The sequence below is a fragment of the Papio anubis genome, chromosome 7 (genome assembly GCF_008728515.1).
Source record: "Papio anubis isolate 15944 chromosome 7, Panubis1.0, whole genome shotgun sequence".
NCBI lineage: Eukaryota > Metazoa > Chordata > Mammalia > Primates > Cercopithecidae > Papio > Papio anubis.
In genome coordinates, this window is record NC_044982.1 from 126,063,741 (window position 1) to 126,090,155 (window position 26,415).

Consider the following 26,415-nt stretch of genomic DNA (forward strand, 5'->3'; position numbering starts at 1 on the left):
CAGAATCACCAGGTAAAAGCTAAATTGTACTCTCCTCTTCACCGGATTCCAATCCTCAGCCACTATTATGCAACAATCTTTAAATTCACCATTTTACAATTAGGAGATTTTGCAAAGCAAGCTTCCAGGATCTTTGAGGATTCCCCCGACTTAGTTTAAGATACCTCAAGGAAATGCTCTGCACCAAACTGTTCCTAAACACACAGATATGAAATAAGCCTTAGGAGTTTTAAATCAGATAAAGAATTCCTCTTTTAAAAATGTCTCTGATCAGTCATAAACAACAGAATGTACATCCAAGTTTCATAAGGAGACAAAACACGGTAGTAACAGATACTAAAGGATACACCATTCCACAGAACAGGAAACACAGGAAATGAAGAGTGCCAGACAATCTTTATTGTTCACTGAAAAATGCAGGTCTGCAAAGAGTCAATTGCATTGTGTACTGAATGCAAGGTCTGATATTGCAAGTATATATGACATGGTATAACATATAAAATATTACATATTTTACATAGTGACAGTACCTGCCTCTTCTAAACACTAAAATTTAATAGAATGATGTAAAAAGCCTATTAAATAAGAAACAAACATTTCAATCATAAACAAAATGCACTAAGCAAAATACTTAAATTGTTGTGTGTGACGTCTATCTTGTCTACCTGGGGTTAGGAATGGTGGAGCCCAGAAAAAAACTGAGCTAACAAAAACAGCCAATACCCTCCAGGAACTCTTCCCCGGAATTAGGCCACTGGTGCCTGTCACAGGCTGCCCCCGTGTGGTGGCCCAGCCAGGCTTCAGGGCTGCCCCAGGGCCCACACTGAATGCTAATGCCTGTCTGGGGCTGGGTTGAGGTGAATGGGAGGAGTACCAGGTAGGAAGAAGCTTCTGTCACAACTGCTTATTCTGCATCCACGCTATGGATATGAACACCTAATGTTTCTGGTGTGAATCTGCCACCCTCTGCAAACATTGAAATGTGATTGAGAATAAAATGTTAACACTGGGAACGAAAGCCATTTTCTATGTAGTCTGCAGATATCATCATTGATTCCTTTCAGCCATGTTTTCATTAAGATGCTCTAAAAGAGGCTGCTGCTATTATCCTGCCAGTCAGGCAGGCCCGGATAGAGGTAAAAAAAACTTCTCCAGTTATAACTAGTAATTCAAATGCATTAAAAATAAATATAGCTTATACTAGAGAGCAACACAGTTTCTACTATTCACATGGTAATATATTCAAGAATTGCAACAATATTCACAATTCTCCAAGGTCAACTTTAACTATATCCACATTTCCCTCCGAGCAGAAAATCCTGAATGGAAGGGAGTGTATAACATCAATACCCCCTGTTTGTCTCACTTATTATCAGGGCTCAGAAAGCTCATTATAGATAACAAATGCAAAAAAAAAAAAAAAGAAAAAAAAAAGCATTTCAATATACACACAGCAACAGAGGAAGACTACGCCCTCCCTCTGGGCCTCCTTGGCATAAGGCAAAGCATGGCTATTTGCAACAACAGTGTCTAACCTGACTCTGGAAAGGCTCATGTTTTAGGAGAAATCAGAATTGCAGAGTTCCTTCATTCACAGGTAATAAAGGATTATTAAATAATTTCCTGAACTAAGACAACAGTCTCACCATCGAAGAAAATTTTCTTCTCAGCTGAGTTTTTATAAATGAGATTTTACAATATCCAGTTTTAGTTAATATGAAACTATCAGCGTACAGGCATCCTCAAAGCTCCAGACGAGTGAAGCTAATATTCTCAGATCTTCCACACTCTACGAAACAGTAAATATTTTATCAGAATATCCATTTAACAGTTTTAAGTCCATAATAACCAACTATGTATTTTTCTTATTCAAAGAAGACCATGTTTTGATAAGAATAATCCCGGTTTGATGAGTATCTTATTCCCCTTGATGTTGCACAATAAATGTCACTGTTGAGTCTGTATATCCTTGACTCTTCCAGTCAAAGGAAAATCTTGTATAAAGCTGGAAAAATGCAAACTCCAGCGGAAGCACTAGTGTTAGTGCTGAAGTAAACTTTAGGGGAATAACCACAATTGCCTATCAGACTGTTTACAACATTGCTAGGAGCCCTCCTCTTCTTTTCTCTCTATTATCTCTATTTTCTCTCTAAACATTCTAATATTTTAAACATGGGGTTCACTGATATTGATAAAGGTCTAGCTCGTAAGGTTTTGGTCTCTGGAATGATGTGTGGCTAGCCCAAAACACTGGCCATGTTTGTTTTAAACATGATCATTCTTCTTCCCATCACAGTCTGTCAAACCCGCCCATCTGTCCTGCTGCTGTCACTCCCCCAGCCCCTCAGGATTGCTGCTCCCCTCTTTTGAATGTTGTACTGCATGTATGGTATTCACTGAGACATGACTTTAATGTACAGGTCATTTGCATTTCACGCCACCAGTTCCCCAAAAGACATCAACTGGGAACAATTTCTAATTGTAAAGGCATGATTTGCCCACATTTTCCCTTTATAAAGGAAATCAAAGGGCCTGTTTGGAAGCTGAAAGAACACCGTGAGTATTCCTGAAAAGGGAACGCTGTATCTGCTACCAAAACCCAGAGACATTGACTAGATCTAAAGACCATATGGATTATGCAATAGTGTGAGATTTGGCAGTTTAATATCTAGTTCCAATTTTACATTAAAGCATTTGGGTGAAAGTGCTGTTAGTATCACAGGAGCAAATGAAAAGTGTCAACAACACCCTTTTGGCTCATTTCCTCGTGCTTCTGGTTGTACTTCCACCAGCTCCAGCGACGCCTGTCCCAGGGCACATCGCTCAGCTCCCTGCACAGCTGCTCAGAGATAAAACAATGCACTTCACCTCAACTAGCCCAGCAACTGGCACTCAGATGGTGAACGCTGCAGCCAACGGCCTTGGGGCAGAGCCCATGGAAAGCTTTAAACAGGCTTACAGACATTGTATAAAACTTCCTGATTTTAAAATACCTTCCCAAGGAAGTCAGTAAACAGTCATTTTTAGTTAATAAAACGCAATCTATACTCACAAACAATGTAATGCCTCAGAAAGCAAAACCTAGAATGGAAGAACTTCAGAAAAATACGGCTTAATCAGTATCTTACTTTGGCTAAATTATCATAGTTAATGTAATTTATTATTGCATTTAGAAGCCCAGCCTACCGTGTTCTCCTAAGATGGTGAAGTACACGAAAACGGTGAACAGGGGTTATAGCCCTTCAGCCTTCTGTGACTTCGGAACTTAGAAAGATAAAAGATAGCCAGGATTTGACATTCAGATACTTACTTGCTCAGCACAAGTTAAGTCAGGAGACAGTTAAACACCAGATTCTCATTCACTTATAGTGTTCTCAGGAAGCTCCTATTTGGATACCAAACCAGTGGGTCTCTACCTGGCTGCACATCAGAATCACCTGGGAAGCTTTTAAAACTCACCACGTGCCCAGGCCAATTAGCTCCAGAAGGTGGAGCCCAGAATCAGTAGGCTTTACGTGGTCCCAGGTGATTCTCGTGCAGCCAGGACGCACACCGCTGAGGCATCCCTTTCGGAGAGCAGTTGCGGCAAAGCCAAGGGAATGGAACTCGCATCTGGATAGTTTTATTTCTTTCTCAATTCCACCAGAAAAAAGGGATTTTTAGAAAAAGGCACAATTGTGCTTCCTCTAAAGATGGAGTCTGCAGTTTGGGAAGTGCTGGTTCCCAGAGGTTATCTGGAGCGCTGGTTGTAAAGAAGAAAGTCCTTGTCTTGGCAGAGGAGGCAGAGTTTCAGGCTTCGGCAGCTGCCTCCCGCAACGAAGAATGCCCAGGTGCCCATGAGCACCAGGATTATAAATGCCGACACCAGGTTTATTCCATAATAAGAACTTATGAAGGTCTGCAAAAGAAAAATAAATCAGCTTGGGTAATAACAGCAAGCTTATTAAACATGTGGAATAACCAAAGATAAAGGGAAGCATGGAATACTTTCAAGAACTTGGGTGGGTTTCACCAAACATATGATGTGTGTTATGTGTTAAGGCCCCAAGGCATGTAGAACTAAGCTGGTCAACAGAGGCTGCAGGTCCCGTGCTTTGCTATATTCAAACGGTAACCCTAGAAGGCAATCATTAGGCAGAACCTAATGGAATATACAATACAAGATGCATGTCATATAACTAGTTTCTATTCGTTTTTGTGTTAAATTGGTTCTTAGAATTTGCAAGACAGTGAGACAAGTTCAAATTACTTTAGTATGAATCCTTAGTATTCAAGGGAACATGAGGAAATAGAGTCTTTTTCAGTTGCACAATTGCTGTGGGTTCCAAAAGCGTATTCATTTAAAGAACACTAATGGAATGCTGAGAGGTACTGGGTACACCTTGGGGAGACCAAAGTCTCTATCCTAATGGAGGTTCTGTACTAGTAAGGGAGGCAGGAAACGAATGAAGAAAGAATTAGTTACAAATTGTGATGAATGCTAGGACAGCATAATTATAATTGAGATGAGGCTAGGATGGGTAAAAACAAGGTGATCTCTTTAGGGCAGTCAAACAAGGCCCCAAGAAAGTGGTAGATTTTACAGGTAGCACCTTATGCAGAAAGACTGCTCTTCTCAAGAAGCCTCTGTGGGCATGGCAGGCATTGAGCATTTTCTAGATTATTCTTCACAATAATTCTATACCTCAAATCCACTGAATTTTAATTCACTTTACAGACTGCTACACTCTTTTGTATTGTTCTTTTCTTCTTTAAAAAACATTTTCCTCTTAAACAATTACAAACGCAGTACATGATTGTTGTAGAAAATTACAACCCCAAAATGAGAAAATATAACAAATTTTAAAACTTAAAATTCAGCTAGGTTAATAGTTACTAAAAAGCTCAAAAAGAGAAACCATAAAGAGAAAAATTGATTAGACTATATAAAATTAAGAACTTTGTTCATCAAAAGACAGTAAGAGAATGTAAAGACAAACCACATCATAGAAGTTATTTGCAATACACACATCTGACAAAAGATTTGTTTTTTTTACAGAAAACATAAATAACTCATAAAAATCAAAAAGAAAAAGATAATCCAATAGATAGACATAGGATTCGAACAGGCACTTCAAAAGAATTATCCGAATGATCAATAAACATCTGAAGACTTGCTCAACCTTATTTTCATGGTGTGAACACACCTGTGTAACTAGCACCTCGATGAAAATCAAAACATTCTCAGCCCCCAGCAGCCTCCCTGTTCCACCACCAGTCACTGTCCCCACTAAGGGTGACCACGATGCCGACTTACACCACCACTAGGTTCTTTCCTTTTAATCATTAAAAAGAATAGTATCAACTCTTCAATATTCACCAACATTTATTGGCCACCTACTATGTGCCACGAATTGAGGATACAAAGATCGATAAGATAAGGCCCTATCCTTGATTATCAAACTCTAATTAGAAAGAGAGAGAGATAAAAACTCTATTAAATAAAATATGCTAGCCAAGGACATATGTTATACGAGAGCTAGGAATAAGGTCCAATGATGGTGCCGAGTCTGGAATATGCAACTTTTCCACGCAGCTGTCACAGAGAATGAACAGTTTTCCAAACTGACCTAGGTTAGGGAGAGACAAATCACTGCAAATAAACAGCAGGGGAAAAAAATCTTTTAATAAGACCTACCAAAAAATTAATAGTGGTGGTCTTTCTGTGGTAAGACCGAGATGACTCACTCATTCCCTTAAACAGCTTTTCTGAATTTCCTCATGTTCTCATGAGCATGTATTTCATCTAGAGCAGAATTTACCATTTTAGATACACAGACTTGAGTTCCAAAGTATAGTCTGAGCACGGCGGCAACACTCACCTGGGCTGACACCAGCAGATGGGTCAGGAGAACTATGAGGAGGAGGCACCACTTTTTCTTCTCACAGCCATCAAAAAATACAATGCCCCAGAACACATGCAGCAAGATGATGACCAGCGTCATGAAAGCTGAAAGACAGCCGACCATTAGTGTCACTTCTGCAGACATCAGAGCCACTGAGGGCCCTGGCACGGACTCTCAGGGTGTCCACCACACCTCAGCAAGTGAGTTTAACACCTCCTGACGGAAACAGGGCCTTGACACACATTTGCCCACTCAGAAAGCAACACTGTGGAACAGGGGACTGACTGCTACAGCTTCTTGTCTAGAATGTAAACCTGTTCAATAAAAGGTCAACTGAGATCTGGCTTTCAGGCAGCTTCCCTGAGGAATGCAATAAAATGATTGCGATGTCCGGCCCGCTTTTTCCCAATGAGCCTTCTGCATGAGTAAAGAGAGACATGAATGAAAAGGAGTACCTTCTGTTTAAACAAGACTCCTCACTAAAGTGGAATTTTCCCTCGGATCCTTTTGAAAAAGGCCAATGGAAAAATATTAAAATCATGGCCAGGCGCTGTGGCTCAAGTCTGTAATCCCAGCACTTTGGGAGGCCGAGGCAGGCAGATCACTTGAGGTCAGGAGTTCGGGACCAGCCTGGCTAACGTGGTGAAACCCCATCTCTACTAAAAATACAAAAATTAGCCAGGCGTGGTGGCACATGCCTGTAATCCCAGCTACTAGGGAGGCTAAGGCAGGGGAATTACTTGAACCTGGGAGGCGGAGGTTGCAGTGAGCTGAGATCATGCCACTGTACTCCAGCCTGGGCAACAGAGCAAAAAAAAAAAAAGAAAGAAAAGAAAACTATTTAAAATCACAGTAATTATCTACGATGTTTCTTAAGCAACTGGCACTGAACTTGATCAGCACCACCAGGTTTTTCTGGGGAACACTATCTCTGTGTGTGTGTCGTTTGTGTATCCTGTGTGCTGGATAACAGTCTTTATTTAAAGTGGGCAAGCCCTATATATTCTGCGAAGTTTAACATGGAAAACAAAAAGGCACCTAGATTTCCTCTTTCAGCCACATAATAAGAAACCATTAACACCCACCAGATTGGCAAAAATTCAAGTCTGACACTCTGTTTCATACTGCTGATAGGAAAACAGTCTAGCATCACAAATTAAAGTGGAATTTGCATTCCCTATTTCACTCCAGCAATTCTGCAGCTAGAGCTACACTCTGAAGCAATTAGTTCTGAAATTAATAGATCACCTGCACCTGGGAACTTGTGAGAACTCCAAATTATGGGGACCCACCCCATACTTCCTGAATCAGAAACAATGGGGTGGGAGCCCAGCAATCCATGTTTAAACAGCCCTGCAGGTGATTCTGAGACATGGTTGTTTCAGAGGCATTGCTCTACAGAAACGTACACATCTGCACAAGAAGCATATATATGTTTAAGTCAGCACTGTCTGTAATAATGAAATATGTCCATCGTTACTAGAATGGATAAATAAATCACGCTCTAGTCACACAATGGAATACTATATGGTCTACAATATAAATGATCTCAAGAATCTAATGTTATGTAGAAAAGAAAACCGTATTGTGGAAAAAATGCGTATTATTTCATTGATAGGAATTCTAAAACATGAAAACAATATTTAAAGATGTAACTTGTGATTAGAGGAAAGAAAGCTGTTATATCTGGTGTAAAAGTGTAATCATTTCAGTAAACAGTGGTAGATATTTTAACTAAAGTAGAAGAGAAATAGTTTCCAAAGTTTTGACGCTATGGCAGATGAAGCTAAAGCGATGTATTTTAATCCCGGTGATGACCCTGGAAAGGGAAGGCTTCCTGGAGACAGATGCTTGGTGATGGCGGGGAGCTGAGACCGCTGAAGATGCCCAGGAATGCAGTTTAGGTTTTAAAGTTTTTGTGTCAGAAAAGATCAAGGCAGAAACTGACACAAATAGAAACACTGATTTTTTTAAAAATCATAAAGTATTCATACTCTAAGGGTTTTTCAGAATCTAGATGACAAATGTCAAGAGAAAGCAATGACACCATTAAGGTGTCATCTGTTTGGCAGCTTATGTTTGCCATTCTTTCTGAATATTGGTGTTACCAGGGCAGCCCTGATGAAATAACCGGGAAAGGTCCTTAGTTTTTGTTATTGTTTGTTTTTTTTTTTTTTAACTGTTTTTCTTTAGTTCTTTTATCTATAGGCTCAGCTGCTTAAAGAAACGAGTTGGCGTGAGATGGCACCAGAGCCTCTTGACCCCTGACCACATACCAGAGGAAGACCTTGCAAAACCAGCACAAACTGGAACAGGTGACTCCTGTTTGCCTTGAGATCATCAGCATATCTTTGCAATGTAAAATTCCCTCCCCTGAAAGAAAATCCCTGCCATTTCATGTACATGTAATATATGAAGGCGTATGTTCATGAATAGCGCCTTCACGTCCGGAGTCCCATCCCGCACATGCTAACATTCCTTTCCCGCCCCACATCTAGTCCCCCTATGACTTCCATTGCTTGGGGAGAAAGTACATTTAGCACAAGAGCTCACCTTCTCTGTTCTCTGGCCAGGGAATAAAACCTGATTGCCTTTTCCAATTGGATGTTCTTTCTTTGTGACCAATACAGAGTGGGGAAAGAAGTGTTTACCAGTGACACTGAGACACAATTATGCTCCTATAGTCAAGGCCTACAGTTCATTTAAAAATGCTCTCACGGGCCGGGCGTGGTGGCTCACACCTGTAATCCTAGCACTTTGAGAGGCTGAGGCGGGCGGATCACGAGGTCAGGAGATCGAGACCATCCTGGCTAACACGGTGAAACCCCATCTCTACTAAAAAAAACAGCTAGCTACTCAGGAGGCTGAGGCAGGAGAATGGCATGAACCTGGGAGGCGGAGCTTGCAGTGAGCTGAGATAACGCCACTGCACTCCAGCCTGGGCGACAGAGCGAGACTCTGTCTCAAAAACAAAACAACAACAACAATAAAAACGCTCTCACTTACAGAATTTTCAGTCTATTCTTGTCCAAAAGAGCATTACTGTGAGTTTTAGGCAAGCATCATCAGGGTATCATTAGCCCTGACCTTTCTTCCAAATTCTAGATCCATATTTTTTGGTCCTTCTTACTAAGAAGTCTGATGGATTGACTTTGCCTCCGAAGTCCAGTCCATACATCTCAGACTAGCATTCAAGGACCTCTACAATCTACACCCCAATTACCTTGACACCATATTCTCTACTATCTTCAACTGAATCCTATGGAAGAAAACCAGAACTCTTCTTCACTCTGTCTATACCTCTGGTTTTCTTTTTTCTTTTAAATAGATTATCCCTTTTGTCTGAAGACTCTGCCCCTCAGCACCACCCCTCCCCATTTTACCACATCTGAATCTTACTTTTATTTATGATCCAGTACAAATGCCACCTCTCCTCAGTAAATTCTTTCCTAACACCTATCCTTCTTTTTTTTTTTTTTTTTTTTTTTTTTTTTAACATTCAACACACATCTACTGAGCACCTAGACAGCCTGGCCTGAAGATTACATATATTATCTTTAGAGTCAGACGGTTCTGAGTTAGAATCCCAGCTCTCCTGTGTGGCTTTGACAAGCTATTTAACCTCTCTGAGCTTCCATTTCCTTTACTTTTAAAATGGGGATAATACCACATAGGGCTGTTACAAGGAAAAACAGTGCTTGGCAAACTACAACTTTTTAATACGTGGTAGCTACCATGTGCTATGGTCTACAGATTCAAAGACGAATAAGCCAGGATTCTCAGTGAGATGTACTATCAGGTGGGAAAGTGAGACAGCAGCCAGCAATGACCACACGTATCCAAGTCTCCTGGGTACCTGACTATGTATTAAAAATGCATTCCTGGCCAGGCACGGTGGCTCATGCCTATAATCCCAGCACTTGGGAGGCTGAGGTGGGTGGACCACTTGAGCCCAGGAGTTCGAGACCAGCTTGGGCAACGTAAGGAGACCCTGTCTCTACGACAAACAAAAATTAGCCAGGTGTGATGGTGTGTGGCTATAGTCTCAGCTACTCAGGAGGCTGATGTGGGAGGATTACCTGAGCCCAGGGAGGTGGAGGCTACATGATCGTGCCACTGCACTCCAGCCTGGGTGAAATGCTAGACCCTGTCTCAAAAAAATAAATAAAAAATAAAAACAAAAATGCATTTCTCTTCATTCTTGCAGATTATTTCTTCCTCTGACTTTGTATTACTCTTACATTAATTTTCTTCCTCCCCTCTTTCATCAATCCACATAACAAGTATGTACGCAGTGGCCAGTATGGGCCAGGCACTTTCTAGCCACCGGGACTATTACAACGCACGACACAACAGTCTCATAGAACCTTTCCCCATCCTTTCAGTTCACCATTTTATTAACACAGTATCTAGAGGAGATCCCTTGGACATGCATTAAAATATTGTGCTATGTTCATACTCTACTTATTTATGCAGCCAGCACTTATTTCTGGGTGGCTTTGATGGTCATCATAGCCTTTACTATCACGATGTGCTATGTTAGAATGTTGGGATTACTCCTTCTTCCCTCTGCAGTTGGTTAAGAGGTCCAACAGAAACAGACCTGGATATCTGCATTATTCTGCCACATACATGTGGCTACAGCTACATACATCCTATTTAAACCCTTCTCATTAGTAAATGGAACAAATTCCAGCTAGTAATGAAAATCTGCTAACAGTATCTCTAGAGTAAAACCTTTTAATTACTAAACTTTTCTCAGTTAATGTTCCTAAATATAAAACTCTAAAAGTCCTTCAGTAAATCTAACCCCCAAATTTGCTTTGTTCTAATATTCTTTTTTTTCGTTTGTTTGTTTTTTTCTGAGACAGGGTCTCAACTCTGTCACCCAGACTGGAGTGCAATGGTGCGATCATGGCTCACTACAGCCTCAACCTCTCGGGGCTCAGGTAATCCTCCCACCTCAGCCTCCTGAGTAGCTGGGACTACAGGTGTGCCCCACCAGGCCTGACTACTTTTTTCTGTTTTAAGTAGAGACAGGGTTTTGCCATGTTGCCCAGGCTGGTCTCAAACTCCTGGGTTCAGGCAATCTGCCCACCTCAGCTTCACAAAGTGCTGGGATTACAGGCTTGAGCCATAACGCCCAGCCTGTTCTCATATTCTTAAGCCAAAAAAACTTCCCTAAGTTAATCATAAGAATATCAACATTAGTTTATAACCCAGATTAATAAAAGGAGCTTCCATAATTTTTAATGTTGTAATACATTAGTCAGAAAGTGGAATAATTCTGACCAGTACTGTATATCAGTTCGTGACAAGGGTAGCTGTCTAGTTGATAACGGACTTCCTCTTCTAATAATCTTCTAAGTCAAAGTGTCTTGGGAATGAATATTTCTAACCTATTTCTAAGCAAAATGTTTCAGTGTTATCTTCAAGAAACAGCTTTTACAGCCGGGGGCATGGTGGCTCACGCCTGGGAGGCTGAGGCAGGTGGATCACCCGGTCAGGAGATCAAGACCATCCTGGCTAATATGGTGAAACCCCCACTCCTAAAAATACAAAAAATTAGCCAGGCGTGGTGGCACACGCCTGTAGTCCCAGCTACTTGGGATGCTGAGGCAGGAGAATCGCTTGAGCCAGGAGGCAGAGGTTGCAGTGAGCCGAGATGGCACCACTGCATTCCAGCCTGGGCGACAGACAGACTCCGTCTCAAAAAAAAAAAAAAGAAAGAAAGAAACAACATTTACTATTTGGCTCTTTCACCGTTCCTGAATATACCCCAAATGCTCTAACACACAGATTCATAAGTACCCTCATTTTCGCATGTGTTCCTTTCCCTCATTCCTGATACCTATTTTTCTGTCCTTGCAAAGCTAATGGCCTACGACAGCAATTGCGTCTAATACCGGCTTCCTGCCAGCACAGAAACTGCCATCACCTGGCTTCCCTAACACGGGCAGGGGATCTCTACCTAGGTCAAAGCCAGCCAAAGGCTGCTGCTGGGTGATGGCAGCCACAGACAAAGGAGGACTTCCAAGGCCACAGTTCAGCCGCAGCTGCCCAGAGGCAGGATGCGAAGATCAACGGGCTTTTGGCTTCTTTTTCTAAGTAGGAGAAAGGTCAGGGGCTTCAGGGTTCCGTGAAGCAGGAGACGCTCCTCCATCCATCCTGGCCACAGAAACTCGCTAGACGCTTGAGAGATCCCCCAGTCAGCTGGCACGAGTGGGAGTCGGGCCCCAGGGCTGAACCAATGCTTTTGAAAATGACTTTCCCTAATGGGGATTTAATTTAACATTTTTGTTTTAAAGAATGTAAGAGAATTCTGTGGCCTGATTTATTGTAATATAGATATAGATTACTAATCAAATAACCTTCTCCAAGATACTAGTTTAATGTTAAAGTCCCCCTAGAAAATGCTGGAGAATGATGAAACACGCCTCAAATTAGCTCATCACTGTGGAGTCCGCCTTGGGAGGTTTGCTGGAAGTTGTCTGATCCCGTCCTCTACGCAATGAAGAAAACCCACATGGGCCACTTTAAATACTTCCAATCTCGCTTCATTAAATGGCCACTATGAGAAAGTTCCTTCTTAAACTGAACCCAAATCTGCTTTAACTCAGTAGTGATTTTCCACCAGGATGATTTGGCCCATAGGGGGAATATGTCAACGTCTGTAGACATTTTGGGTTATCACCACTCGGGGACGGGGTGCTTCTGGCATCTAGTGGACAGAGGCCAGGGATGCTGTTAAACACCCCACAACACACGTCAGCTCCCAACCAAGAATCATCTGACCCCAGATGTCAATAGTGGTGAGGTTGAGAAACCCTGCTCTAACCCCTGCTCACTGATCCTGAGAAGGCTCTTTGAAGAAACACAAGTCAACTCTTTTTTCCTATACGTAGCACATTAAAAAACATTTGAAACTCCCTGCAGCAGCCAGCTACTGTCACAAAAATGCTGCAAAACAACAACAACAACAACAACAACAACAACAACAACAACAACAACAACCAGGCCTAAACTCATAGGCTAGAGCTGCCATTGGGATCATGAGGTCCAAGGCAGCCTGGAGTATAACCCCCTAATGGGGGACCTACCTTCAGGCAGCCGGCAATGCATACAGGCTCTTGGGATTCTATTACTTTCTATTAATGCTGCATTGACTTCACAAAACTAATTAATTTCTATGTTTGTCTCTGGCCTAGAATAGTTTCAGCAAAATCAGATTTACCATTTCTTTAAATGTTTGCTCCAAACAAGCTCTCAAACCTGATCTATGCCATTTATAAAGCAAAACTAAGCCCATAAGACCTTGGATGAAGATTTAAATGGAAATTGCAGGTAAGGTTTATAGTCGGATTGGATGCGAGTTATGAGAGAAAAGGTGAAGGATCAGGAAATATTCTAAGAAATAACTGAGCACCTAGAAGGATGGAATTCCATCAACTGAGATGAGGAAGGGTGCAGGAGTGTACCATTTTAAAGATCTTATTCCACTGCCTTCCAGAACTTCTGATAAGAAGTCAGCAGTATTTAAAATTGTTGTTCCATGGCTCATGCCTGTAATCCCAGCACTCTGGGAGGCCGAGGCGGGCGGATCATGAAGTCAGGAGATAAGAGACCATTCTGGCTAGCACGGTGAAACCCTGTCTCTACTGAAAAATACAAAAAATTAGCTGGGCGTGGTGGTGGGCGCCTGTAGTCCCAGCTGCTCAGGAGGCTGAGGCGAGAGAATGGCGTGAACCCAGGAGGCAGAGCTGGCAGTGAGCCAAGATCGTGCCACTGCACTCCAGCCTGAGTGACACAGTAAGACTCCATCCCAAAAAAAAAAAAAAATTGTTGTTCCTTTGAATGTAGGGAAAAAGTCCCACTAGAGGTGAAAAGGTAGCTTACCACCTGAAACAAAGGACTTTGATCTCAAGAAAAATATTCAAGTGTAAGTCTTTGGTGAGGGTTTAGAATAACGATAAAAGGCAGTAAAATCCAATAAATCTACCCATTAAAAGTAAACCTCAAAGTTGATTAATTCCTCCAAAGAAATAAGAGATTTCCAAACATTTATGCAAATAAGTTTGTTTCCAGGAAATAGTGTTAGAACACTGCACAGTAAGTGAAATATGTTACAGTATGAATGATTCCCCTAGAAGCGGGGCAATGCAGAATGACTCTCTTTAGCAGAGCTGTGGAAAGGTAGAAAAGTGAACTGGTACAAGTGGTCCCAGTACTGAACAGCATCTTCGGTAAGAAGTGGGCATGGAGTAAGTTGATAAATGCTGGGATTCCCAGCCCAACTTCCCAGCATAGCCATGGAGCTGCAGGGGATCAAGCTGAGGTTGCTGGGGAGGGCCAGACTGAGCAATAAAGTTGGAAATAGTGGGGGTTTTTTCCCTTTCAAATTATAAATATTAGATGTAATGAATAAAATATATATTCCTGTGAGGCTGAATGAAGAGTGATATCATACTGGATGATGTTTTAAAAATGTGACTTTTGTCTCATGCAATCATATTTACAGGACAGTAACCTGTAATACAGTATCCTGCTCATCATGGCTACAAAAAAAAAAAAAAAAAGTCTGTGAAATTCATTGAAGAATAAGAAACAAAACCTCCAAAACACCAAAAATTAAAAGCAGCAGTGGCTAGGTACAGCATTTCGGGAGGTTGAGGCAGGAGGATCACTTGAGCCCAGGAGTTCAAGACCAGCCTGGACAACATAGTGAGACCCCATCTCTACAGGAAAAAAAAAATTAGCTGAGTTTAGTGGCACGTGCCTGTGGTCCCAGCTACTTGGGAGGCTGAAGTGGGAGGATTGTTTGAGTCTCAGAGGTCAAGGCTGCAGTGAGCCATGATCACACCACCTGACTCCAGCCTGGGCGACAGAGCAAGACCCTGTCTCAAAACATAAATAAATAGGCCGTACTTTGGAAGGCCGAGGCGAGTGGATCATGAGGTCAGGAGTTCGAGAAAAGCCTGACCAACATGGCAAAACCCCGTCTCTACTAAAAATACAAAAATTAACTGTGCAAGGTGGCATGCACCTGTAATCCCAGCTACTCAGAAGGCTGAGGCAGGAGAATTTTTGAACCCAGGAGATGGAGGTTGTGGTGAGCCAAGATCGCGCCACTGCACTCTAGGCTGGGCAACAGAACAAGACTCCGTCTCAAAAAAAAAAAAAAAAAAAAAAAAAAAAAGAAGAAGAAAAAAAAATAGGCCAGGTGCGGTGGCTCACACCTGTAATCTCAGCACTTTGGGAGGCTGAGGCAGGAGGATCACCTGAGGTCAGGAGTTCAGAACAACCCTGGCCAGCATGCGTGGCTCCCGTCTCTACTAAAAATATAAAATTAAGCTGCGCCAAGGTGGCATGCACCTGTAATCCCAGCTACTCAGAAGGCTGAGGCAGGAGAAGTGCTTGAACCCAGGAGACGGAGGTTGTGGTGAGCCAAGATCGAGCCACTGCACTCTAGCCTGGGCAACAGAACAAGACTCCGTCTCAAAAAAAAAAAAAAAAAAAAGAAAGAAAAAATAAGGCCAGGTCGCGGTGGCTCAAGCCTGTAATCTCAGCACTTTGGGAGGTGAGGCAGGAGGAGGATCACCTGAGGTCAGGGTTCCAAAAAGAACAGCCTGGCCAACATGGTGAAACCCCATCTCTACTAAAAATACAAAAAATTAGCCAGGTGTGGTGGCAGGCGCCTGTAATCCCAGCTACTGGGGAGGCTGGGGCATGAGAATCACTTGAACCTGGGTGACAGAGGTTGCAGTGAGCCGAGACCACACCACTGCACTCCAGCCTGGGTGACAGAGTGAGACTCGGTCTCAGTAAAAACAAAAGTAAAATAAAACAAAATAAATAAATAAAAGTAAAGGCAGCAGTGGCTGATGAAAATAAGGGCCATTTTACCCATGAAGAAGAAACAAGGTCTACAGAGAATGGAGAAGGGCAAGTCATTCAACTGCACCAAAAGGGAGTCAGCAGAGCCTAGCCATTCATCCGTGGAAAGAGAGATCAGTGATTCCGGGTGGCCTGAAATATACCTAGGAGAGCCATCAAGTCTTACAGCCCCAGCCCATGTCATTCTTTCAGCCAGAGGCTGTGAAGCAATACACCGAGCTGCCTGCTTCCACACTGCCTGAAGACCGACGCCTGTGGTGTGCACATTTCACGATGTATCACAAGCTGCTAGAGTCTATGATAGGTCATATCTATTTAACGAAAGTGCATTCCAAAAAGTACAATTTTCTATTCTCAGTTATTTGAGCAGCTTGAAGGAAAGACTTACACTATTGATATAAAGCAAACAAGCCAGGCGTGGTGGCTCACACCCTATAATCCCAGCACTTTGGGAGGCTGAGGCAGGAGGAGTGCTTGAGGCCAGGAGTTTCGGACTTGCCTGAGCAACATAAGGAGACCCTCATCTCCACAAAAAATACAAAAATTAGCTGGGCATAGCAGCACATGCCTGTGGTCCTAGCTACTTGGGAGGCTGAGTGGGAGGAACACTTGAGCCCAGGAGTTCAAGGCTATAGTGAGCCAAGGTCATTAACACTGCATTCCAGCCTGAGTGACGGAGCAAGACCTTGTCTCTTAGAAAAGAGAGAGAGAGAGAGAGAAGAGAAAGCAGATAATGAAAAATACATATTCGATGATATATACAGCATATCGAGTATCACTATATCATAAACAGTAGCAGTTAGCTGTGACAACTTATAAGACATTAAGATTCTAATGAAATCATAAAAGGATAAGAATTGCAGGTTACAATCTACTGTTAATCATTTTTTCTGTATCATTAAGAGATGTTATACTTTCTCTACCACTTTGGAATTTGGAAATGTACGTATTGAGATAGCCTTGCTTACAAAGAGCTTTCAGTCAAGAGTCTAAACTTTAACAAACTGCCACCCTGTAGAGATTATTCTTAAAATATTACGAATAGAACAGTGAACAAAAAGTAAAAATTGTATTGGGTTACAATAACAAAAATTTATTCTCATGCTGCCAGGTTTAAAGGCTGACTGTGCATTGCTGATAAAGGCTGGGCTCAGCTGGAAAACTCCGCTGCAAGCTCCTGGGTTGGGCCCTGTGTGGCTCTGGGTGTATTCATTCAAGGGTCCAGGCTAAGTGGGCATTAACTTTCCAAGGTATGTTCTTCTCATGGCACCAGAGTCCAAGAAGGAAGGTCCAATCATGCAAATACTTTTTAAGCCTCTAACTTACATCATACCCACTAATTGGCCAATTCCAGTCACATGATTGAGCTCAAAGTCAAAGGGTGGAAAAGAACACACTCCAGCCACCATGAGACCAGGCACGTGTGTGGATGTATCATTTCAGGAAATGACAAATAGGGACAAAAACAATCTCCCACGTTCCTCTTTTATTTTCTTCAAGCTCAGTATTTTTCTTTCTTCAATCATATCCCACAGGCTGTGGCTTCTAGATCTTCTACCACACTGACAACATTCTTTCTATATGAATTTTACTTCTTCAGTATTCCCGTTAAATCACAATGCGTGGAACAATACAACACTCCACACGTGGTCTGACCCGTATTGGTTTTCCCTAGTGAAAGGTTTAGTGGCTAAAAAGTTTAAAACCTTGCCTAGGTTTTAAGTGCACTATCTAGAAAATACAATAGAAATGAAATGGTCTGGGGAATTTTAAAAAATAAAATGGTCAGCTGTTCTTTTCTACTAGGTACTAGCTAAAGACATTTTTTCTTCTAAAGCATAAGGGAGGTAATTGAGAATGAAAAATCCAGGTTTTATATAATACTAGAAAAATTATCTTTTCTCTGAATTCTGTTTTCTCATCTCAAGTGCTAAATTCTCCACCTTAATAATATTCTTAGGTCACTTTAGAGTTTATAAAGCACTTAAATACATATTCTCTAAATTAATTTCATTTAATTCTCAACAACTCTGAGCTAGGCATTATTTCTGCCCTTCCTGAAAGATCAGGAAATTGAAGATTAGATGGCAGGACAAGACTTCCTTTGCCCTGTGAACAACACTGCTCTTACCTCCCAGCCTGCAGGAAAGAGGCCTCGTCCCTCTGCCTGGAACATCTTTTCCTGACAAACCCTTTCTTTGCCTGCCTAGCTATTATTCACCCTTTAAGTAAATCTCTACTCATTATGGCACTTCCTCCATAAGCTGTGCCTGGCCTTCATTTTTCTGTAAGTTATTTATTGAGTGCCATCTAGAAACAAAGATGCCGGGGACACAGCAGTAAACAATACAGATGTCGTCCTTGCACTTGCATGGCTTAGCACCTGACTGGAGAGAAAAGACATTCAACAAATAACTATACCAGTACTTAATCATGCCTGTGATAAATGCTGCAAAGGCAAGGTACTGTGGCTTAGGAGCATGGGTTAGAGCCTGTCCTTTGTGCCCCATGGCTCTTCCTCATTTCACTGTAGCATTGATCATGCTTTATTGTAATGAGCTGTTGGTCTTTATTCCCCATTATGAATGGACGTTATGCATGGTAACTGGGCTCTATTTTCATAGCTTGGTGTAACTCCTTTAGACTAAAAACACTTAATAATGATTTATGGAATGAGTGATTCAATAATCAAATGGGCTTGCCCAAAGTACTAAATTAATGAGCCAGGATAAGATTCAAACCTAGGATTCCAATTCCCATACTTTTGTCTCTATACAAAATTACCAAGAAATGGTAATGATTCTAGTAAAATGTAATGCTAGCCTACAACATAACCACAAATTAAAAAGAAGTAACCTATACATAAACATTATTTATAAACTATGCCTATTTGTAACATAAGAGCCTATGTACATACAGGTTTCATATAGTATGGATCTTATTAACACACACTAGTACAGACAGATATATACTACAGACTGAATATCCCTCATCTGAAATGTTTGGGACCAGAAGTGTTTCAAATTTTCAAATATTTGTGTGTATATAGATATATAACAAGATATTTGGGGGATAAGACTCAAGTTTAAACATGAAATTCTGTTTTCTTTTTTCCTCTTGAAACAGGGTGTCCCTCTGTTACTCAGGCTGGATTGCAGTGGGACGATCACAGCTCACTGCAGTCTCAACCTCTCGGGCTCAAGTGATTCTCCCACCTCGGCCTCCTGAGTAGCTGGGACCACGGGTGTGCGCCACCACACCCAGCTAAGTTTTTTAATTTTTAGTAGAGACAAGGTCTGGCTATATTGCCCAGGCTGGTCTCAAACTCCTGAGCTCAATTGATTTTCCTGCCTTGGCTTCCCAAAGTGTTGGGATTACAGGCATGAGCCACCACACCTGGCCAAAACATGAAATTCATTTACATTTCATATATACCTGATATACATAGGCTGAAGATAATTTTACACAATATTTTTAATAATTTTCTGCATGGAACAGTTTTTTCTTGTTCTGACCGTGATCCAGCGCATAAGATCAAGTATGAAATTTCCTACTTGTGGCTTCGTGTCAGTGAAGGAAGTTTTGGACATTGGAGCATTTTTGGATTTTGGAGTTTGGGATTAAAAATGCTCAATCTGTAAATAGTGACCCTACATTCCTTATTTATTCTGAGAGTATCATTTAGGCATTTGTAATGGAGTATGCTAAACATATAAAGTTACAGATTTACCTGGCAAAAATGACTTGCATCTAAATAAATGGTAATTACAAGTAGTTACAAACAACATAAATACAATAAATATAAATCTGGGGATCTTATTTTTAAATGTAATACAAATTAATTTCTTAAATTTATAATTCAAAGTTTATGCTTCAAAGAATGATGTTGTAACAGTAAGAAACTCACACATGATAAAACACTGTTCTTTCATTCTATAGATACAAATTTATAACATAGCCAGTCTGCCATCCTAACTTGGCTAAAGACATTAAGATAGCTTATTGAATATTGAATTTTTCCTTTAATTCCTAGAAATTGCAAATACAATCCCCAAACTGGTACCAGATCTTTCTTTTACTACCAAAAGAATCATTTTAAATGTCTTACGAAAACAGCCTAGGTCACTAAAGGGAATTAGCACCATCTAGCGAACAAAGCTGGCAAAACTTGTATATCAAAAGAAAACTGTAGCAGGGAGAGCCGTGTGTTAACTGCATAAGAAAACAGAAAACAGCCAGGCGCGGTGGCTCAAGCCTGTAATCCCAGCACTTTGGGAGGCCGAGACGGGCGGATCACGAGGTCAGGAGATCGAGACCATCCTGGCTAACACGGTGAAACCCCGTCTCTACTAAAAAAATACAAAAAACCAGCCGGGCGAGGTGGCGGGCGCCTGTAGTCCCAGCTACTCGGGAGGCTGAGGCAAGAGAATGGCGTAAACCCGGGAGGCGGAGCTTGCAGTGAGCTGAGATCTGGCTACTGCACTCCAGCCTGGGCAAGAGAGTGAGACTCTGCCTCAAAAAAAAAAAAAAAAAAAAAAAACAAAACAGTAGCACTAACACCCCTTACAATTATGTTTTATTAATGTATATTGGGTTCTAACAGACTTTACTAATATTACATTTGTTTTAAAGACCTAACACTCAGTATAATCAATCCTTAACACATTTGCCAGAAGTATTCCAATGATGAAATGTTCAAAACAAAGATAATTTGCTATGTTGGAAGCATCATTAAATAAGTACGACCTATTAACACACTTTCTTGTCCTCTAACTTGCAGCCAGGTTTAAAGGGCCTTGACTTTATCCTGTAGGTCCTGAAAAGGCAAACCATTTTTGTAACAGGGAAGATTAGTTTGGTAGTTGCATACAGGATTCACATGGAAAGTGTGTCAAGGAAAGACTAACCAGTTGAGGGCAGATGGTGGTAAGCTAGAGAGGAGATGTCAAGGCCTGAACTGAAATGGAAACAAAGGGTCTACTGAGAACGGTGAATGAGCATCCACTGGGCTTGGGGATCACTATGACATTCAGCAGGCCTCTAAACTATTGGAGAAATTTTAAAACAATCGGTCATACCTCTTTATATCTTTTCTATTATTACCTTAAACTGTTACTGGAATGCTTACTCACATTTTTTTTTTCTCTTATTCCCGTATTAGAGGGTAAACTCCCTGAGGAGTTTTAGCATAGATGCTATTAAAAGAATATACAAATCATGATGTGAACTCAGTTATTTCAATGGCGTAACTGTTGTGGAAATGACTAAAAATACAGTGGGTGTTTTCCCCCTATTTTTAAAAGAGTCTTCTTGTGGAACTTAGAAGAAATCTACATTAATTATGTACACTGCCAACTCTCAAATTTGTGATCACTGCATCATGATGACAATTTTTAGCTCGTGGATGAAAAAGCAATTTGAAATGAGTCGGTCCTTTTCGCTGCATCATTTGGATGAAATGATCATCTATTATCCCATTTTTCCTCTCAATTTCAAGATTACATTATACTGCCTATTCCCACAAAAGGCACCACAATGACAATTACAGATTAGGGCTTCTACTGAAGATAACATAAAATCATAAAAACCAAAAAGAGCACATGGCCTTTAAAAATCCACTTCTAACATTTCAACTATACAGCAACATTGTTAGTACAGCAAAATAAAAATAAATTTAACGCAAGCTAAATTCCACTCTAAAATTCTAAAACACTCTAACCAAAATTTTTATTTTCTAAATTAAGTCTTTTACTTCACAGTGCCTCGGGGTATTTCGCCTTTAAAAGACATAACATAAATTCCTATTCACTGGAATTCCTAAGCCAGTGAACTCCAATAAGAATGATCATTTAGACTAGAAGCCTGAATGTTGACAGCTATGAGAGACATACCTGAATAAAGGAAGAACTGAGGAGAATCTCCATGAATGCCGACTGTGCCTGGCCCCAAGGAGTCAGATAGGGTATTCACAAAGGAAAATACTCCACTCATGATTCCAAAGCCCAAGCCAGAAACTAAACAGGAAGAAAAACACTGTTAACTCTTTTCCTGCCAAGATTTCAAGTCAAATTTCCAAGGACTAGTTAATATAAAGTGTGTTGGAGGGGAAAGGGTGCTTATGTTCTGCCTGAAGCAGCAGACAGCTGGCTCTGGAAAGGCATGTGCTTGGCTAAATGACAAATCGGAGAGGGAAGGGGGAAGAGGAAAGGAAATGAATGGCTGAATGCAGCAGAGTCATGAAAAAGGGGAGAAAAGGGTCTAGAAAGGCACAGAAGAAATAGTTGAGACAGAGGATACAACACCAAAACTCTGGCTTTACTTAATGATAACAGAGTCTTCAGAGTCAAGTTTGATGGCTTAGAACCGAAATTGAGTGTAAAGGGGAACGATGTATTCCTGAGCCCAACTGGGGAACCTGGATCCAATCTTAAACATAATTCTCCAAGTATAATATGCAGAGATATTAACTGCTTTAATATGAAGACTACTCCTAGAACAGCCAAAGTAAGATTCGGAGAAAGTAACAGTCTCATCACTTAGAAAATCTTAGGGTACATACACATTAAAAATCTAACTTTCAAACCTGGTTAATATATAATGGACATACAGGTAAGGGTCACTTGTAATCACTTTCATTTACAAAAGGAACCTGGAAGGCGGGGATAATAAGCAATTCTGTACACCAATAGGCCAAGGCAGTAATAACAAAACTACTTGAAATCTACAAAGATACAAAAGATACAAATGACTTTTATGCCAAGTCTGATTTGTTTTCCTTAATGAAACCATGTGTTTCTAACTTACCATAGGCCAGCAGTCGCATAGAGGGCGCTGTCTCACCTGGGTTTATACTCTTCAAACCCTCACTGGCTTTTCTAAAATAAAACCACATATGTAATTAAGAAGGAAAAAAAAGGGGGCAATATATCAGAAAAGTCCAATAAGATACGTCAAACCCAGATACTCACTGAGGCTTTGCATCAGGTTATACTCTAAATCTATAATTTATTTAAACAAAACCCAGCAAATTTTCAATGAACTAAAATCAACCAAAATAAAAAACTAATTTTTACCTTTTGACATTCGCATAAAAGAATAAGAAACTTTGGGAGGTCGAGACGGGTGGATCACGAGGTCAGGAGATCAAGACCATCCTGGTGAACACGGTGAAACCCCGTCTCTACTAAAAAAAATACAAAAAACTAGCCGGGCGAGATGGCGGGCGCCTGTAGTCCCAGCTACTCGGGAGGCTGAGGCAGGAGAATGGCGTGAACCCGGGAGGCGGAGCTTGCAGTGAGCTGAGATCTGGCCACTGCACTCCAGCCTGGGCGGCAGAGCGAGACTCCGTCTCAAAAAAAAAAAAAAAAAAAAAAAAAAAAAAAAAGAATAAGAAAAATATAAGTAAACAAGCCATCAGGAATTGAATTTAAAAAGATAAAAACCACAACACTTTCAACTGCTTTCTGAACTCGGCAAATATTTAATTCAATATCCTGTGGGATCTACCACTCTGATTTTTTTTTCCCTTCCCAAAGTACTCTATCATTATTCCTGCTTTCTTGGCACTTTGTTCTATCTTCTACCAGGACTATACTTGCTCTGCCACCCTCCCTTGTACCTTCCACTCTGTAGAACCTAAACTACACTCATCCTTCAGAGTCCACTTCAGGCAGCAATTTGTTAAAGAAGCTGCCTCTACCAATGGTTGGTAATCACTAATCTCTCCTTATTCTTAAATCCTATAATACCGATGGTCTGAACTCTCACATGAGTATTTAATCATATGATCTTCTGATTCTAAAACATTTTACATATTTGTTTTATATCTCAAATATGTAAATAAGGCTTCAGGGGAGAAAGTGATCTTATACTTTCTTTGTATCTTGCAGAATACAATGCTACCCTCAGAATAGGAGATAAATGAACCCTTGAATGAAAGAACAGAATACTGCTCAAGAGAAAATAATCTTCAGCCGAGCATGGTGGCTCAGCACTTTGGGAGGCCAAGGTAGGAGGATCACTTGCATCCAGGAGTTCGAGACCAGCCTGGGCTACACAGCGAGACCCTGTCTCTATAAAAAATAAAATAAAATAAAGAAATGATCTTCAGAGTGCTCTTATGCATGCTTCTGTTGTGGCCAATTTATAAACTTACCATGAGTGCCACGCAGATATGTTAGGCATGCTAGGTGTGGCTGGTCAATTCTACCAGCATCACTATTACCAATTCTTGTTGGTGAGAAAACTGCAATAATGTAAGATCCTGACTCAAAGAATATTTAAATTATATTTACTATAAAGTATATTTAAGGCAACAAAAGAACCAAAACATTTTGAAAATGACTTTTTAGCAAATGTTGAAACAAGACAGGTTAACTCTAAGAACAGACAATTAAATTAACCAGAACACACTTATTTTCCGGGCATTATGTTATTTTAAATTCAGGGTATGGATATTCATTATAGTCAGCTTATTCATTACAAAAATATAAATATCATTGATTACATTAAGGCAATGTAGAATTCAACCAAAATGGGAATAAGCCTAGGGAAGAGGGTGCTTTTCTAGACTCAAAAGAAACCATCTGCCATTTTGGTGCTCTCCATCCGGAAGTGTTTGGAAGTGAGGACATGAGCCAGATATTTAAGTGACCATTTTCTTTCTCTGAAGCAGTAACCAACTAAAATGTCCAATTTTCCTAAATAAAATAAACTTACCCCTCATAGTGATATTGCTAAAAGCGAATTAAAGATTATGGGACACATATATAGTAAAAAGCTCTGTCAACAAATATATCAATAGAGTAGAATCAAAAAATTTGGGAGAATTTCTGTTTTCTATAAATTCCTCAATAATAAATAAAAGACTTGTGTCCATGTGGACACAAAGAAGGGAACTACAGACACTGGGGCCTAGTTGAGACTAGAGTGGGAGGAGGGAGAGGATCACCATTTACCCAGGTAACAAACCTGCACGTGTACCCTTAAACCTAAAAGTTAATAAAATAAAATACAGTTATGTGTTGCATAGCAACATTTCAGTCAACAATGAACTCTGCACATACGATGGTAGTCGTCATTATAACGGAGCTAAACAATCCCTATTGCCTAGGGACGTCATAATGTCGTAGCATAACGCATCACTCCTGTGTTTGTGGTGATATTGGTGTAAACAAACCTACTGCACTGCCAGTCATAAAAAAGCATAGCACATACTGGCCAGGTGCAGTGGTCCACGCCTATAATCTTAGCATTTCGGGAGATGAAAGCAAACAAGTCACTTGAGCCCAGGAGTTTGAGACCAGCCTGGGCAACATGGTGAATCCCCATCTCTACAAAAAATACAAAAATGAGCCGGGTGTGGTGGCGTGTGCCTATAGTCCTAGCTACCTGGGAGGCTGAGGTGGGAGGATGGCTTGAACCAAGGAGGTGGAGGCTGCAGTGAGCTGAGACTGCACCACTGCACTCTAGCCTGGGCAACAGAGAGAGAGGCCCTGTCTAAAAAAAAAAACAAACACATAGCACATACAATTATGTACAGTATATAATCCTTCATAATGATCACAAACAACTGCTAATGCTTTTTGTAAAAAAAAACAACAACAAAGTTAAAAGACTTACACTTCTCTATTTCAAAACTTACTACAAAAGTAAAGTATTCAAGACCATCTGATACTGGTGTAAGGGCAGACACACAGATTAACAGAATAAAATTGACAGTCCAGAAACAAACCTTTATATTTACAGTCAATTGATTTTCAACAAGAGTGCAAGATGATTCAACAAGGAAAGAAAGATGGTCTTTTTAATAAATGGTGATGGAACAACTAGATAATCACATACAAAAGAATGAGGGTGGACCCTTAACTTACACCATACATAAAAACTAAAATGAGTGAAAAGTCCAGCTGTAAGAGCTAAAAACTATAAAACTGTTAGGAGAATACATAGGTGTTAAGTCTTCATGACCATGGGTTGAGTAATGGTTTCTCAAATACAAACACCTAAACCACAAGCAACAAAAGGAAAAGTAAACAGATGAACCTCATCAAAATTAAAAACTCTGATGCTATAAAGGACACTATCAAGAAAGTGAAAAGACAACACAGATGGGAGAAAATACTTGCAAATCATATTTGAAAAAGGACTTATATCTACAGAACTCTTACAACTCAATAATAAAAAGACAAATAACCCAATTTAAGAGATAAATTGTCTGGGCATGGTGCCTCACACCTGCAATACCTGCATTTTGGGAGGCTGAGGTGGGCGGGTCGCTTGAGCTCAGGAGTTCGAGACCAGCCTGGGTGACAGAGGGAGACTATGTCTCTACCAAAAAAATACAATTAGCTGGGTGTGGTGGCATGCACTTATAGTCCTAGCTACTCAGGAGGCTGAGGGCGGGAGGACAGATTGAGCCCCGGAAGCGGAAGTTGCAGTGAGCCATGATTGCGCCACTGTACTCTAGCCTGGGTGACAGAGTGAGACTGTGTCAATCAGTGAATCAATCAAAGATTTCAGCTATTTGATATAGCAAAGTACTACTATCACAAATAGATTAAATAAATAAATTCAAAAGTTTAATAAACTTCCTAATTCTATATTGTGGAAGTACGTGGGAGGAAAAGTAACAGCA

General features: G+C 40.7%; 1 protein-coding gene across 3 annotated transcripts in view; it reads right to left on the minus strand.

The window, feature by feature from the left end:
- Positions 1 to 379: 379 nt before the first annotated feature.
- APH1B (aph-1 homolog B, gamma-secretase subunit) overlaps positions 380 to 26,415 on the minus strand; it is a 31,608-nt gene continuing 5,572 nt past the window's right edge. Inside the window, exons 3-7 of one of the 3 annotated variants that reach the window (XR_002523085.2) lie at positions 22,584 to 22,654; positions 21,671 to 21,793; positions 5,862 to 5,989; positions 3,460 to 3,898; positions 380 to 3,264 (exon numbers count right to left, since the gene is read on the minus strand). Coding sequence is in view for 2 of the 3 variants with exons in the window: in XM_003901032.5 (XP_003901081.1) it covers positions 3,731 to 3,898; positions 5,862 to 5,989; positions 21,671 to 21,793; positions 22,584 to 22,654 (490 nt within the window). In the remaining variant the exon portion in view is untranslated. Of the gene's footprint in view, positions 3,899 to 5,861; positions 5,990 to 21,670; positions 21,794 to 22,583; positions 22,655 to 26,415 lie in introns of all 3 variants that reach the window. The other 2 variants (XM_003901032.5, XM_031668566.1) reach the window with 2 other exon arrangements.